The 16,676-nt window shown below is 37.9% G+C and overlaps 1 protein-coding gene across 8 annotated transcripts in view; it reads right to left on the bottom strand.

The window, feature by feature from the left end:
- dgkza (diacylglycerol kinase, zeta a) overlaps positions 1-16,676 on the bottom strand; it is an 81,211-nt gene that overhangs the window by 36,084 nt on the left and 28,451 nt on the right. For 4 of the 8 annotated variants that reach the window (XM_082161753.1, XM_082161752.1, XM_082161755.1 and 1 more), the window contains exons 2-14: positions 7,016-7,863; positions 6,036-6,144; positions 5,823-5,918; positions 5,300-5,377; positions 5,145-5,216; positions 4,358-4,414; positions 2,551-2,619; positions 2,390-2,461; positions 2,180-2,296; positions 1,577-1,648; positions 1,390-1,485; positions 915-997; positions 458-518 (exon numbers count right to left, since the gene is read on the bottom strand). In XM_082161753.1, coding sequence (XP_082017879.1) covers positions 458-518; positions 915-997; positions 1,390-1,485; positions 1,577-1,648; positions 2,180-2,296; positions 2,390-2,461; positions 2,551-2,619; positions 4,358-4,414; positions 5,145-5,216; positions 5,300-5,377; positions 5,823-5,918; positions 6,036-6,144; positions 7,016-7,830 — 1,797 coding nt within the window. In that variant the 5' untranslated portion in view covers positions 7,831-7,863. The remainder of the gene's footprint in view (positions 1-457; positions 519-914; positions 998-1,389; positions 1,486-1,576; positions 1,649-2,179; positions 2,297-2,389; positions 2,462-2,550; positions 2,620-4,357; positions 4,415-5,144; positions 5,217-5,299; positions 5,378-5,822; positions 5,919-6,035; positions 6,145-7,015; positions 7,864-16,676) is intronic. The other 4 variants (XM_082161757.1, XM_082161756.1, XM_082161758.1 and 1 more) reach the window with 2 other exon arrangements.

Here is a 16,676-nt window from a genome sequence, read left to right on the forward strand (position 1 = left end):
GAAGAAAACCGCAGTTCAGCAGAGTGGAGGACGGGAGGATTTAATCTCCTTATTTCAGTAAGGCTTAAGGCAATATTCCTAAACTTCTCTCTCATGGATCAAAGTCAGTATATGAAATATAGCTGCGTTCAGATCCCTCTTTAACACTCTTAATTACTCACACAAACGGATTATGGAGATGTGACAGCATGGGGTAAACCAGGACACACACATCAGCATTACATGTCAGAAAACTCCTCAAACACATGACTCATCTGAATAGTGTCACAGTATTATGACTCAGGAGAATCATCTCTTCCTCTGCTCACAGTTTGGAAGATAAGACTGCAGTGCCACACCCTGCTGGAGGGGCTCATAATCCTATATCAACCATTCACCAAACATCTACATAAGGGGGTCACAGACTATGTGTTTGCAGATTATTGCCACATACAGACACACACACACATTCACTCACCGTGCCATCCCCACCACAGGCCAAAATTCTCAAGTTGTGAACTTTGCGATACATCTCCAAGCTAAAAACAAAACACCAATGAACATCCATGTAGAAAATATCACTGTATGATGAAATGTATGACAAAATAATCACAATATATATTTTTGACCAAATCTTGCAGCTGTTTACCACAAATAAAAACAAATAAAAATAAAACATGTACTGTAGTGTGACCATTAACTGACATCAGAGAACCACAAACAACTTAAAATCTTGAATAGTACTTATATTTCAATTACTTTTGTTTGATTTGTTCATTACAAACAGCTGAAAGTCTGTAAATTTTACCAATAAACCTGATTTGCAATGGGGGTTGAATAATTTTGATTACAACTGTACTGTATTTCAAAGCGGTTACGCTGAGAAAAAAGTTTGGGAAGGCCTGTTGTGAATCATTCCATATGCAGGTACTGACCCTTCCTGAGGACCCCCCTGACTGAGATCAAAGACCTGCCGAGGGTTCAGATACCACAGAAAGGACTGGATGATTTTAGCTCCCTGAAAGAGAGAGAGCAGAAGGGAATAGTTCATATAGGTGATTATCATTTTTATGGTTGATTTAATTGTTGTTAATATAATTACTATTAAATCATCATAAGATAAGATAATCCTTTATTCGTCCCACAGTGGGGAAATTTCAGTGTTACAGCAGAAAAAAAAAAAAAAAAAAAAAAGAGAATATACACATATTATAATAACAGTATATACAGTATATACACAGTAGAATGTATAAATACAAAAAGGGGGTGGGGGGGGGGGGGGGGGGGTGGAGCCCCCTTCTGGGTCCACTGGGAACAGCTTTGGTTGTAAAGTCTAACAGCAGCAGGGAGAAAAGCAGATGAAAAAATGATCATCATCATTATTATTGATTTAGAAAGTAATTATAATACCTGGTTTCCTCCACTCTTCGGGTTTACAAACACCAGCAGTGGCTTCATGAGTTGAGAGGGAATAGGTCTCACTATGAAGGGCTTCCATCGAGCCTCCTGGAAAGAGAGAAATAAAGAAATAAAGAGATGGAGAGAGAGAGAAAGAGAGAGGGGGGGGGGGGGGGGGGGGTAATGTTTGTTCTCATACCTCTGCTCCTTTCTTGCTGGATTTGCGTTTGAAAGACGCTCGTTTCTTCTTTTTGCTTGACTTTAGTGAGGACTACGATTGAAAAACAGCACAATAACATTACTAAAAAAGCACTCCAAAAGTTCAACACATTTGTTAAAAAAGCACTGGAAAACTACCAGTGGAGATTTCAGTATAAAAATGCTCTCTGTTTCCACAGAGTTTCTGAGTATTTAAAATACATACAAAACACAGAACATTTTATTCTAAATGAGTTCTGAACAGCCATTTAATGCCTTATCTATGTACATTCTGTATGCTGGAGTTTTTAAACAATCCAGGGAAGACAACATTTATTTAGCAGAACAAAGCTCAAACAATGCTTTTGCCCAAGTAAGAAAGACAAAGCTACGTTTTGAAAATTTACAGAATTCCTTAGGGTTTGCACTAGGTGGAATGTAGGCGTTTACATCTATCGTTTTACATGAAATTGAGCCATAGAGATGCTGATTGCCCTGCTTACAGAGCCACCAAATTCATTTATCTAATTCAGTTTGTGGGGTTTTCCCATTTAGTTGGCCATGCAACAACCGTAATAGAGAAGTAATAGAGTGTAGTGTATACCTGAGGTCGGCGAACCCGTATGATCCAGGTAGGAGGTACTATAACGGCGGCATGTGCTCCTAAAGAACAAGGTTCTTCTATCTGCTGCAGCATAAAGCATGTCACCTTATTATGATACTGCAGACAGACAGAGAAAGAGAGGAAAGTTACACACATTTAAATACTCTACAATACTAAAACACACCACTGCATTCAGCCTGAGAGACTTACTGCTTGTTTGCACCAGGAGCAGCTAATGGCTACAATCTCTTTACTGTGAAAGGCAAATTTCTGCTGAAATCCCTGTAGGTGGAGATCAGACTCATTGAGATGCATGTCATTTCCCAAACATATGTCACATAAACACTTTTATCATGATTCTTTCTACCCACCTTTCCACACTGTTTGCATTTGCCCTCTTGTCTTCTACGATGGACCCAGTGGTGTCGCACTATTGCAGGCTATCATAAAAACAAGACACAAGATCACAAATAGCTGTCTCATCCATAGATTATGACAATCAGTGTTAAACATTTTACATTAAACCAGTTTAATGTAGTGAGGTTATGCTGCGGGGGCAAAGATCAAGATCAAATCTGAAGTTAGGGATTTGGAGTGACACGTGGACAGGAAGAGACAGCAGAACAGAAATCATGGAAATAGAAGACTTCTGGAGATGTATCTAAAAACCGTGTAAACTCATATTTGAATGCTATGATGCAATGCCTATACGAATGTGGGCAAATGTATAATTAAATACTTGGGGGATAAACCCTCCCGCCCTCCCCCAGACATACACAATACTAAAATGATTTAGATTATTTTATAAATTCTAAAAATGCAGTTGTAAGTTATCTTTCAGGGTTAAGGATTGGGATTTGGGTTATATAGGGTTAGAATTGTTTCATATTTCCAAATAAATAGATTAAGATCCACAAAATGAAGAGAAATTCACACAAACACAAAGAAATCAAAAACATAAATAAAATGAGATTTGAAAATAACAAAAATGTTTATGTTACAAGCACAACTCTGTCTGGCAATCATTTGTGGATTCTGAAACATTTCTAGCATTGTTGTGCATAAATAGATGGACCCACCGTCCACTCGAGCTAATCTGATGTCGGCAAATAAAACAGAAGTATTTGTGAATCTAAAGATAATTCAGAACTGGCATTATGGGCTAACAATAAAACGAAGCAGAAAGGCTTTTGGTAGTTTTCACAAAAGACCTGGAGCCATAAAAAACGGACAAATTTTGCTGACAAAGAAATTAAGAAATCTCTGTGCAGGTTTTACACATTGTTCATTTACATATATTACTGACATTGTAACAATAGAAATTTTGTTGAAAATGTACCAACCCTTTAATTAATTTATGTGAAACTCCTAACATATATTTGTTGATCACACTATTTATTTGTGAATTTGTTTAATTTTGCAAACTTCTTTAAATTTATTTGTGAATCAATATCTATTTATTTAGACATCTGAAACAATTGTAACCACATATGGTTAAGGTTAGTTTGTATCAATTGTAATTAGCTTTATTTAAAACAACAGAAATGTACAAGCCCTCATTTAGATAGCCAAGTAAAGGTGTCATCATAGTTGGGTGAGGGTGTGTTTGATACCTGTGTGATAGAGGTGTGTGCACTATATTTAGCTGCAGCAACTGTCATTTGTTCCAAAGCAGGGCGACCTCTGAAAGCTCTGCGTCGCCAGGTGCGCTAACCCACCAAGCCAAGATGAGAGACAGGAAGAGAAAGGGCACACAGAGGAGCAGAAGTGCAATGGCGAGATAGGGATGAGGTGACGAGGGATGGATTACAGCAGTGAGCGGGACATAGGGAACGTGTAAAAGGAAAAGAGGGTAAAATCAAGATTTAAAGATGTAAACAGCAAACAGCATCAGTCATTGTAGTGTGTGTCAAACAGTCTGGGGTCATTTGGACAGCTGCATAGCGCTAAATTTAAGTTTATAGATAACAAAAACGAGGAGCTATTTATCTTAAAAGTATAATACATAAATAATAAAAATACAATGACAAAGAAAACTGACTCTCAGCACACCACTGTTGGCTGTTTATATCAATCTATGAAGATTTTACAACAATAAGTTTGACAGAATTGGAAAACAGGCAGAATGGGAGAGATATTAAGAAAACAAAGAAAGGAAGAGGAAAAGAAGATGCTCACTTCACGGACATTCCGCGATCCTGACTCCCTGAATGATGGTTTACATCTGAAGTTTATCTGAAAGACAAGTAAAAAAAATCAAATTTTCTACAATACTATTCAATATTTACCCTACATGAAACCTCAACAGTTCAGTAGTTTATCAAAACTACAAAACTGTTTTATTCTACAGAAAACATGCTCAGATTTGAAGATGACCCACTGAGATCAACATTTCTGGATGAATAAATATATATATTTTAATTATATGAGGACAGAAAAAAAAGTAAAAGCACCACTTTCCTTACCATTTTCTCTTAGTTTGTTAGCCTGGTTAGTGAAAAGTATGATTAAAATCAAACATAATTTCACCACAATCAGCCCCACATAGCAGACATAAACTGTCGAAGACACCAGCCAGAATCAGAACTGAGAACGCACAGAATCTGTGCCTCATGGATAAAATAAAACTCCACCCAACAACCTGACATTGACTTGCCCAATCAAAATGAAAGTGATTAAGGTACTAGTGAGAAAAAGAATATGTCTGGCAAGAAAACCTAATACGATTAGAACCAGCTTTTGTCTTAACTTCAAACCAATCAGGTTATCAAAAAGAGACAAAGGATGGCCCCTTCACAGTCTGGATGGACTGAGAGCTTAAGTGGCTCTGGATGTTAACAGGACATTGTTATTTGAGTGTTCTAGGTTTATCAGGCCAGACAGTCACCAGTCTTTACTAAGATCAGATGTGTGAGTGATCCATTAGCCCCAGTTGAGTCTGAGAAAAAGCCAGAGGGTTTCTCACTCTGAATGACGGCTCTCTGAGAGGCACTTCCTCAAGCCCCTCCCCCTGAGGCGGAGCTTTCCAATCCAATAACTGAAGGGAGGAACACGCATGGTCTGTGATGCAGTGTCAGATCATGTCTCTACCTTTGTGTTGCCATTAGAACCGGAACTCACCTTCTCCAACAGTTCAATGCAGATGGAGTGAACTACGATCTTGCAAGCAGCACATTTCTTCCGAGCAACAGACTTTTGCTGTGGAAAACAAGAAAGAGAGACATCATTAGATTCAGACTCAAACTGAGGTCACAGGTGATCTCCACTTGATGTAAGTTTAATGGCCAAAATAATTAAATCAAACTGGTTTGATGTACATAATTCCGAAGTTAAAGGACCAAATCCTATGCAATGCATTCTGTGAGAAAGCCACCAGGGAGCAGCATTATACTAAGAGAGAAAAATATAAGAGAAAAAGAGAAACGGTGCGAATGATAATATCTCTTTTCCCATCAATTTCTATCCTCTCCCTCACCTTCTTTTCGTATCTTATTTCATCCTTTATTCACTCTCATCTGGAATACCTCATTCAAGATGTCTTATCTCACTTTTGCCCCTCTATTTACTCTTCCATTTACTCATTCTTGCATAAGGAGGGACTTTTTTTTTTTGGTATTCCTTTATATATAGAACACCCACTCACCAGTGATTTGGCGTAACAGTGCTGTTCTCCGACGTAACAGAAGTCCCCAGATACATTTGTCTCGAACCAGATATGCTCTCCGTACAGAGCTGATTCCTGCTCAAACACACAGCATCAAATTAAATGTGAAACTGAAGAAAGAAACTATAGCGCTATCTACAGTACAATGAATGGAGATCTGAAGTCTAGATTATTTGGGTTTGAGTTACTCACACTCCAGTCTACTGTGCTGCGGATTTCTCTGTCCGTTTCCCCCCTGGCCAACACTGCAGCACTGGGCTGGCATGAGAGGTGCTGGAGACCGGACTTGGCAATTGCCTTCCTACAAACAAACAAAATAGACAGGTCCCATAAAACATAAAGCAATAATGATATACAGAAACTCGGTAAATGTGCATTGAACAAACAAAACCTTCAAATAACTTGAACTGAATTGAGCTGGATGATGACATTGTCTTCTGTAAAGCTGTTTTATAGCTGAATCTAATTTGTTTCATGATTAATGAATTTTGCAACACCAACACTGTTATTGAACTAAACTGAATCAGAAACTGAAATGACTTGAGCTGAATAATGAGACTATTGTCATTTTAGAGCTGGTTTACAGCAGAATTAGAATTAGTCTCATATTGTTTGCATCATTTATTACTGTGAAGTTGCTTTGAAATAATCTATATTGTATAAAGACCTATATAAATAAAGGTGACTTGACTTGTTTAGCAGTGTGCCTCACATGTAAACCATCATGCCTAGGGAGAAGACAGATATTTCAGTTTGAAAAATGTAAGAGTAAAAAGAAGAGAGAAACTCTCAATCTTATTTTTTTTTGTGCATACAATTGAAGGAATAGTTGTAGGTTTCAGAATGTCAGAAAGCTAAGAACACAAGAGAAAAAATTCCACAATCACCTCACTAATGACAAATATAGAGGAATTACCGTTGGAGTGCTTGATTAAAGGCTAGTATTAAGATAAGTTGCATTAGGGTTGAAATAATGTAATGCTCTTTTTTTTCCTTTTTTTTTTTTGCTTCTGTAATCATGTAATCAATTAAAAAGGGGCATATATACTCTCTAACAAACCCAACAGCAAACAAAATATTTAAGTGAAAGAAAAGTCCAAATAGCCTTCATTTAAAAAACCAAAACAACACACAAACATAAGACATACAGCTGTAGTTAGGGCTCTACATACGAGAGGAACCCGCTCCATGTGTCAATCTGTGGGTTGTAGTAAGTTCCCTGCAGTGTGTGTGAAAGACTGAGATCTGGCCAGCAAGGGGAGCTGGTCCTGTACAGTGCAACTGATCCTCGAGCTGAAAGAGAATTTCGCCTCCCTGCCCACAATCCACCCACATCGGACAGCCTGTGTGCCTGACTGGTCCTTCGGTAACGGCCATATAGCCCAGAAGAGGCTGGGCTTCGATAAACGGCCTCAGCAGGAAGTAGGTGTGAGGAGTTTCGCCGCAGGCAACGTGGTGCACGGATGAGGGGGCGGGGCTGAATGCTTTCTCCCGCCAACAAACCTTGAGCCAACCATGTCAGACACTTATCAGACTCCATCTCCGAATCCATCCCTGCTTGCTCGTGCTCTTCTTGACTACATTCGCTATCAGAGAAAGAGGAGTATTCTTCTACACTCTTATCCTCCCTTTCATGGTCTTCGCTCATCTGCACCACACTAGCCAGGAGCAGTGACGGTCCCAGGAGCTGGGCATGAATGTTGCGGTGTTTGGCAGCCTGTCTTCGTCGGATAGCGAACCGCGGGGTCAGGCAGGCCGTCGCACCACTCGACCTCCTCCTAGTGAAGTGTCCTCTTCTGACACCTGCCTGCACGTTGCTGGTTTGAAGCTGAACGCTAGACCTGCGTCTATGAGCCAGGCCAGCTGAGGGAAGGCCCACGCTCGAGCGCCGGCGTGCTTTACTCGCTGGAAGTGACACACTGGAGCGCCTGCGCACGTTTGGCTCACAGGCTTTCCGCCTGAAACGTAGGCCGAACAATGTTTCCATTGGATGCTATACTGATGTCTTCCCAAGAGGACGCTGTGGGCGCAAGAGTGAGTCGGTCAGCACACAATATACACAGGCTACAACATACAGTACATGAACAAATGTGGTGTGACTGTCTCCACAAATGCAGTGCTGTTCCTTTGACCTTTATTTTAGGTGAAATAACAATGATGGGATATCAGACCACCACTAATCAGTCCAATCAACTCTATTCAATACCAATCAACTCTATTCCTATTTAGCAGCTCAGACAAAACCGAAGAAAACTATCTGCCACAATCTTTTGCATCCAAGTATCTGAATTGTAACCAAGAAAATGAAACCTCTTTTAATCAGCAATGAACCGACACATGATCACAATTGATTCAGGAGTATAATGTGGTAATGACGGCGCTCAGGTAACGTTACCTGGAGAAAGTGTATCTAACAGCGATATTTATAGCAGTCATCTCCACTGTCTGACCCGACAGAGTGACTTCAAAACAGTGCCCTTAATGGGATAATTCACCCAAAAACTGAAAATTCACAACATTCAAAACATCATTGGACCCCACCGACTTTAATTGTATGGACAAAAAAAGATTTTTTGTGTGTGTTCCACAGAAGAACAGATTTGGAATGACATGAGAGTGAGAAAACAATGACAGAATGGCAATGTTGAGAATTACAGTATCTCTGTAGGAAGTCTCCATTTAAACCTCGATTAACCACTCTAACCCATACTAACACCCGTGCCTGAATTCTGCATCACTACTTAGAAAACGTACTACTCAAAATAAAAGACACAAAGACTGCAAAAGTATGTCACTTAAAGCTTACAGCCACAGAGAAATTCAGTAGGAGAACAATAATGAAAAGATGAGAGAGAACGTGTTTATCTATAGACCTCCATCTAATTTCAACAGTGTACAGTATGATTATTTGACATGTCAACAATTACAAAACACAAACTTTTTTAAACACATGGTCATAATTAGGAACACATGACCATCCAATGAACCACATAGTAAAGTGATATTATAGAGAAAAATAATAATTTGATGTTTCTTAGAGTAAATACTGTACAGTCTCTCTATATTTAAAAACAAAAACAGGAATCTAACAAACAAAATGTATTTTTATAATTGAATACACAGACAAATGAAGTCATATTGAATCTAAACAACATCGGAAGTGTGTGGATTAATTTCTGCAGCCTTTAAAAAAGGGTTGTGTGTAACTCGAGCACCACAGTTTGAGCTCACAGGCCTTATCAGGTTCCCACACTATTAAAGGTCACCAGTGAATAACTGTTTGTCAAAATACACAACATGACTGACACATTATTCTGTAATGCAAATAAATGATAAGAGAAGAAAAATGTATACTGTAAATATGCATTTTCCATTAACAGATGTCCACGAATATCAATTTAAGCAAGAATTTAAAGTGACAGGCTTGTGTTTTCCTGGTGGACGACACTAGTGCTAATGTGTCTTTTATAGTGACTTTTGGATAAAGACTTTTCTACAAAAGAATACTATAAGAGACTACAAGAGATTGTCTATTATATAATATTATCTTTTGCATGATAACACAGCCAAGTCTGTGACTCTTATGGTCATCACAAATGATCAGAGCAGCCACATAAAAAGTTTTATTCAGAAAGTCTTTTCATTTTTTTTTTATTTAAAGTGTAACTTTGACGATTTTCTACGCACTTTGTATTGTTACAATGTCATTAGTACACTTAAATGAGCAATGTTTACTCGTTCTCTGCGTTACCTGGACCAATAAATTCCCATTTATTTGTTTTGCATCATCTGGTGGAATTTTGACAGCTCTAGGGCTTTCTTAAAAAACTACAGATTATAATTCCGCATTTTTGTATCCCCGCCCACCGACAGCTGGATTGACAGAGGGTTATTAACAGGAAAGTTATTGTAAGGGTAGGATTATAACGGTCTACTCTTTAAACAGCATTATGGTAAAAATTATTCACTGGCAAGGCAACAGCGTTTTGCTTTGCAATGTTATGTGGAACTGATGAACCACAGTTTCTTTCAATTTTACCCCTTTGTTTGGCCTAAAACACTGTGTTTGTAGTCAAATCATCCAGTTTGAAATGTTGACTACAAACACAGAGGTTTTTCAAATTTTCCGATCCTTTGCAGTCTTAAGCTACTGCCTACAAGAAGCATTTCCTACTAAAGCAAGGCAGTATTTGACTCTGGTCAAGCTTATACATAGCAGACTGGTGGGAGCAGCCTTGGACGATAGCATGCCCATTGCATTATGGGTGTTGAAGTTATCCTCCTTATTTGGCAAAAGGGAAGATAACAGCCTTTTTTCTGTTTTCACTAGTCAGGTACGTAGCACAGATTTCTTTAAAAACTGTGCCTCTTTACTGCAGGCATCCAAGTTTTATTTTGACAGCAGTGAAATACCCCTTTACATTTATATAAATTATTTATAAAAAAAAATACGTTTAAGTTACCAAATAATTAGATGCAAAGATTACAGTGGCAGTAAAATGTGTCTATGTCTTCAGTGTCACTCTTTGGTTCTCATTTCTAAGATCAGCAGAGGTGACAATTCTAGAATATCCCACTGTGTGAACTGCGCTCTGAGAGGAAATTAAGGTCAAAAGCTGACCGAAGGTCAAGAAATGTACTACTTGGCTTTGTGTGGTCTTTACTGTAAGTAGGGGGGCCTGGTAGAAATGCAGACTCCACTGTCGATCCACTGATCTAAAATTGTGCCCCACTGTAATAGTCCACTTATACTGTGACTGTTTATTATTAAATCCAAACCAATAACATGCACATTTGAACATATGTCCAAAGAAGAGACTTTGCAAAGAGGAAGGGCTGTAAAAGTAAAATGAGCAGCGGCGGTTTCTTCATTAGGGCGATCGGGCGACGCACCACCAAAGTGTGAAAGGGACTTTTTCAATCACTATCTCATTCAACCACAGAGTTCCGCTAGCAGTCACTCACTGTTGTTCTGCCTCTGGATCAGCTCTGGATATAGTCCAATCAGCGCCGAGTCACGTTCTGTGGAGTACCGCCTCTTTTTGGGCGATTTCACTCTGGCTGAGAATCGCCCAGAGTGTTCCCATAGACTTACATTCAAAGATTTTTTTTTTCGAACTGCAGGCACTGCAATGCATTCTCTATGGGTTCCGGGAGGGCTCGCACTAACGTGCTTTCGTCATCATACGTAACCTTAACTTGTGCAGCGATTGGTGGAAACAAATATAGCCTACCTCTAATAGTATTGCAAGCTGAAGTGACATCCAATAATTTCCTCAGTGCATAACTTACATTTCACGGACATAATCTCCATCTGTAAATGTTAGAAAGTCCAGTTTTCTGTCATGAGTGAACGAGCTTTCTGCAAGCTATACTTCCGTGAACGAGCGCCGCCGCGTGCATGCGCTCCGAACAGACGGAGCGCAATAGAATAGGAGCGCAATTATTCTGACTAAAATATACATTAGCACTAAATTATAAATATATTTAGCTAAAACATTTGTTGTTGAATATTTGTTGTTGTTGGTGAACATAAATGTGCTAGAGAATTTCAAACCTATATGTGTATTTTTATGATATTAGCTTTGTTTTTTTGTTTTTTGTTTTTAATTTAACTACTTCTTTAAAAAGCATTATTTTGTTTTTAGATTGTAATGTTGCAATGTTAGAATGTAATGTGACCCCTTTTTTTGGATAGACTGCAGATAGACAGCAAGGTTACACTATGTTTGTTTTTATAACCTTCAATATGAACATTGTTTGTAGGACTATATCGATCAGGATATTAAATATAAAAAAAAAAAAATTAAATACAGGTTTTTTTTTATTCAAATAGAAAAATAATAATTAAATACTCAGATTATACCATACATCGCCATTTAGCCCAAAAATTCTGATTTATTTGGTAATTGGCTATTTCCCAACCCTACCGGCTGAAGTTTTAGCTAAACTTTAGGCTAGTGATAGCTACATTATTATCACTGTTAAATTGTTATTTAACAATAAGCCTACATTCAGTCCTGAATTAAAAATTCAGTTTGTTGTGCCCCCCCCAAATTTTTTTAACACCAGCCGCCACTGAAATAAACATTAGTACAGATCTAAGTTACTGTGTCCTTTGGTCTTTAGGTCAATGTGAAAAACATTTGTGTGTCAGGATGTGGCAAGAATCTGCATAAGATTTTAGTTACACTTCCTACTGTCATTTTTGATACATATTTTAATCTCTGTGAATGATAATGAAACTCAGAGAGAATTTTAGCATTCAACTTGGATCTTGAAGCAGATAAACTACTGTATGAGCATATCCACACTAATTCCATCTTCTTTTCCGTAAGTGTTTTCTATGTATAGGCTACATAATATTCCATTCCATTTTTATATACACATGCATCCACCTTTATTTCTTATAAGAAAACACCTGTCATATTTCATAATATATTATGACGGTTTATGTTTATGCAAACTACTAGTCTGTCTGTCCCAAATATCCCAAACATCTATTGCTGTTCTTGTATTGTATTGTATAATTTCATCTTCTGTCATACTGCAATTCTATATCCACTGCGAAAACAGAGAGATGGAGGCACAGAGAGAAAGTGTGTGTGTGTCTGTTGAAAAGGGCCGCCCCCTTGGCCTACCTACAATAAGGAATAAGACATGAAACAACTCACACTCAGCTCTGTTATAGCGCTCAGAGGTCTGTGGGCTGAAGTCAGCAGAGAAAGAAAGGGTGAGAGAAACTGGCAATTAGGTTTGGATGACTCATGTAAGGTGAGATTGTTAGACCGACTTGTAACTGGAAACTTGACTCATTAAATTAAAGAGCATGAGATGAATTCAAATAACAAAAACTAAGTGCAGAAAGAACAAAATGGTACTTAAATATTTAGCTCTGAGTCACAAAAACTCATACACACAACCAGGTCGGCTACCTGGCGACACCCCAGGATGACATGACAGCTGGGGGGGTATATGCATTCTGCAGCTCTGTTTTCTTACATCTTTCAAAGTACATACACTAAAATTAATCAAATATATATATATATATATTTGATATAATTGATTTGAACTGTGACACCTAAATAATTTAATATTTAATCTCATGTGAAATCCTCTCTGCTTTTGCATCCAGGCAAAAATATTAAGAGACCACACATTAATGCCAATAGAAAGAGTTAGTGTGCAAGTGTGTGTACAGACAGAAACTTGCAAAAGACTGAAACATACACACGCACATACATTTCTTGTCAGTACTGCCGAACCCTGTTGAGATCCACACAGACTAAGGTAAATTATCCACACACACTCTTTTCTCTCTCTCTCTCTCTCTCTCTCTCTCTCTAATGGCTCAAGCCTCTGTTACTAGCTCTAAAATTACCACCTTGGGGCTTTTTCAATAATTCAATTGCCCATCGTAAATTATTTCTAACATATTTACATCTAAGTTTTAATACCTCAAGCTTTTATTAAGTCGGAAAATTGCAGTGAGTGTTTCTGTGTTTTGTTGACAACAGGTTTACAAATACCTCTCATTCCATACCTGGTAAAAAAAAAACAAAAAAAAAAAAACTGTAAACTGCAAATGTGAAAAGTGAACCTGCCTCACATTGTGGTTCCGACCTCACATTATAAGTGACTCAAAAGTCATAGTACATGCAGGATTCACAGTCACACACTACGTGAAAGGTTTGCATCCCATTTGTGGTAATGAATACGCCCCTGTGCAGCTGAGGTCGAAGTCCCTGTGTAAATGCTTTAATTTGTTAATATGTACACCGAAATTATAACACGTGTCCAGTGTTAGTGTGGAGCAGCATTTACTATAAAGTGAGCATCTGAAAACACTGTATCATGAGCTGCATGTGTGTTAAAGAACACAGAGCAGTGCTTCCCTTTGAAACATGCAGCACATCAGAATCAGAATCAGAAAAATCAGAAAAATCAGAAACAGCTTGACAAGAATGTTTCCACACACAAGGAATTTGTCTTAGTGACAGGAGCTTCCAGTGCAGAAGAAAGTACAGATATAGTGCAGACATACATAGGAATTAGCCAATAAAATGAGTAACAAAATAATAATATTATTAAAAAAAGAAAAAAGAAAGAAATACAATAAAGTACATATTTATGAATGTACAGATATTATATTTATAAGTGTACAGTTTGAGAAGAATTTACAGATGTACAATTCTGAGATATGTACAAATGTACAGTTGTCAGAATATTTAATTTAATAGCAATTTTGTGCACTTTGATAATAGCACTAAACCATATCTCGATTTCAATTTTATTCAGATTATTTGTGCAATACTAATAAACATCATTAGACCACAAACAGGTGTTGTCCAAATCTCTTTACTGCGAATACAGATTTTTTTTGTGCTGACACCTTTTGTGTGAACAAAACATGTACAGTAGAGTGAACATCAAAATAAATCTTTAAATCTTTGATGCTGCCAGTAACCAGTTCACCCAAAATATCACCCAAAATGCATCTAGTTTGCAAAACTGCAAAAAGAAAAAAATATATATTTTCAGGGGAAAGTGTTTGTTGCCAAAATATAAAAAGCCTTGGTCATCTTTATATATAATAATAATATACAATTTTTATTTAGAAAAGCGCCTTTCAAGGTACCCAAGGACACTGTACAAATTGGTATAGTAAAGAACATACAAAAAACTAAAACACAATGCAGCTACATCCATGATGGAATTCACTGACAGTAAAGACAGTACAATCAGCTTGGGACATAGATTACATACACGGTACATAAAATGCCAAGATGCAGAGAAAATATAAACACCCTCAAATAGCATACACGAGTGCACTGAGCACGAGGTGAAGACAGTGCAATCAAAATCAGAGGGCTGACAAGAAAACTAAACTAAAAAGATGTGTTTTTAACTTAGTTTTAAAAATGGATACACTTGTGCTTTGGCGCATCTCAAGCGGCAGGGCATTCCACATGTTAGGACCTGCCACACTAAAGGCCCTGTCACCCATGGAGCGAAGCCGAGATGTAGGAACTGCTAAGAGACATGCATCACTAGAGCGAAGGGTGCGGGATTGCAGGTATGGGGTGAGGAGATCTGATAGGTAGGATGGGGCCAAATTATGTAGGGATTTATAAACAAAGAGAAGAATTTTGTAATGGATGCGGTAGACGACAGGAAGCCAATCTCTAGTGACTCATCATAGAATTCAAATATTATCTTGTGTTATATTACGTTCTCTTAATTATTTCCCTTATGAATGCATACCATCATTGTCTCCCATCATGTGCGGACATACATCCCTTTAGCTATCCCCTACCTATAGCAATGGCATGTCTATATGTTATGGCATTGCTGAAACAAATTGTGACAAACTGGAAGGCTCTTGTACTCTGCTCTGCACATTGTGCACAGTGAACATCATACTGCATTCCTGCACATCTCAAATTAATCTCTACACAACCTGTCACTTCACCCTTTCAAGCATTTTAGGCTGTTTGTTCTCCAGATTACATTCATGTCTTAAGAGGCAGGACTGTGTGTGTGTGTGTGTGTGTGCGCGCGTGTGTGTGCGCGTGTGATCCAGTAGAGCTAATGCTTATACCATGACCAGATTAAAGCCCTATCTGAAAGCAAGAAAGCAGCAGGGAAGAAGGTGTGTGGGTGGGTTAGTGCTGTGTAATAGATGCTGTGGTCTCAGAGCTAAAGGTTAAGGTTGCTGCAGATGCTACTTTAAATATAGAAACTTTACATTTAACATTTTCTCTGCAAAACTTTACACATACGCACAAATGACACACAAACAAAAAAACTCTCCTTCTAACTCTACTCTGTTGTGGTACAACAAAATGTTTGACAGGTTAGTCTTAAAATCTATAAATCACTATATAGGATATTTTATTAAAGTGTAAAAAAAACAAAAAAACAGCCAGTATACAAAATATAGCTAGTATATTATCAGTGGTAAAAAACTAAAATACTAGTCATGATAGAAGAGATCAGGGCTCCGAACCGGTTCAAGGAACGAAAACAAAAACCGGAAACGAACACATTTTTAAAAGGAACAAAACATTTTTACCATTAACCAGTTAATAATGTTATTTTATCGTTCGGTTTAAGATTTTAATTTGGCCATCAATCAATCAATCATGAATTCAAATAGTACAGCCTATGCAAATGTGACGTTGACGCATCTAACGTGAGTGACATGCCTGCGCTCAGATGTCATGTCATCCTATGTAAGCTGCAAGGTAATGTGCTTTAGCTGTTGGATTGCAGGAATTTATCCGAGGATCTGTTACCATAGCAGGTTATATCCAGAGTGGTGTTTTGAAACCAGTGAAAATTGCAGGTTAGTGTAGACCCACTACTATTCAGGAAATTAAATTAAATGTATTTTTTTAAATGATTAAACACCATGTTGACAAAATAAGTATTGTGGATTTATGGTCAGTCACTTGTGTCGTTATATTATTAAAAAAAAATCCAAAATCAAGCTCAAATGGAGTTACAAGGTTTTCATCATTAGAACAGTTGCATCTGAGGCAGTAAAAGCATCGCATCAAGTTATTATCAACTTACAGGTAACAAAGGTTATTGTAGCTATGTGGGCGCTCAGTTTTTACTTTCATTTAATACATTTAGCAAAAAGCTAAACAGCAAAGACGCTACAGGCTGTATTGGCTTTGACCAGATGGTAAACACCAGACTAAGGCCCCGTCCACACTACTGCGTTTTCGTTTAAAAACGGAGACCTTTTGCTACGTTTGCACCTCCCGTCCACACTAAAACGGCAAAAACGGAGACCCAAAACGGAGAAGTTTAGAAACGCTGCTG

The sequence above is a fragment of the Leuciscus leuciscus genome (assembly GCF_965113295.1).
Source record: "Leuciscus leuciscus genome assembly, chromosome: 2".
Lineage (NCBI taxonomy): Eukaryota > Metazoa > Chordata > Actinopteri > Cypriniformes > Leuciscidae > Leuciscus > Leuciscus leuciscus.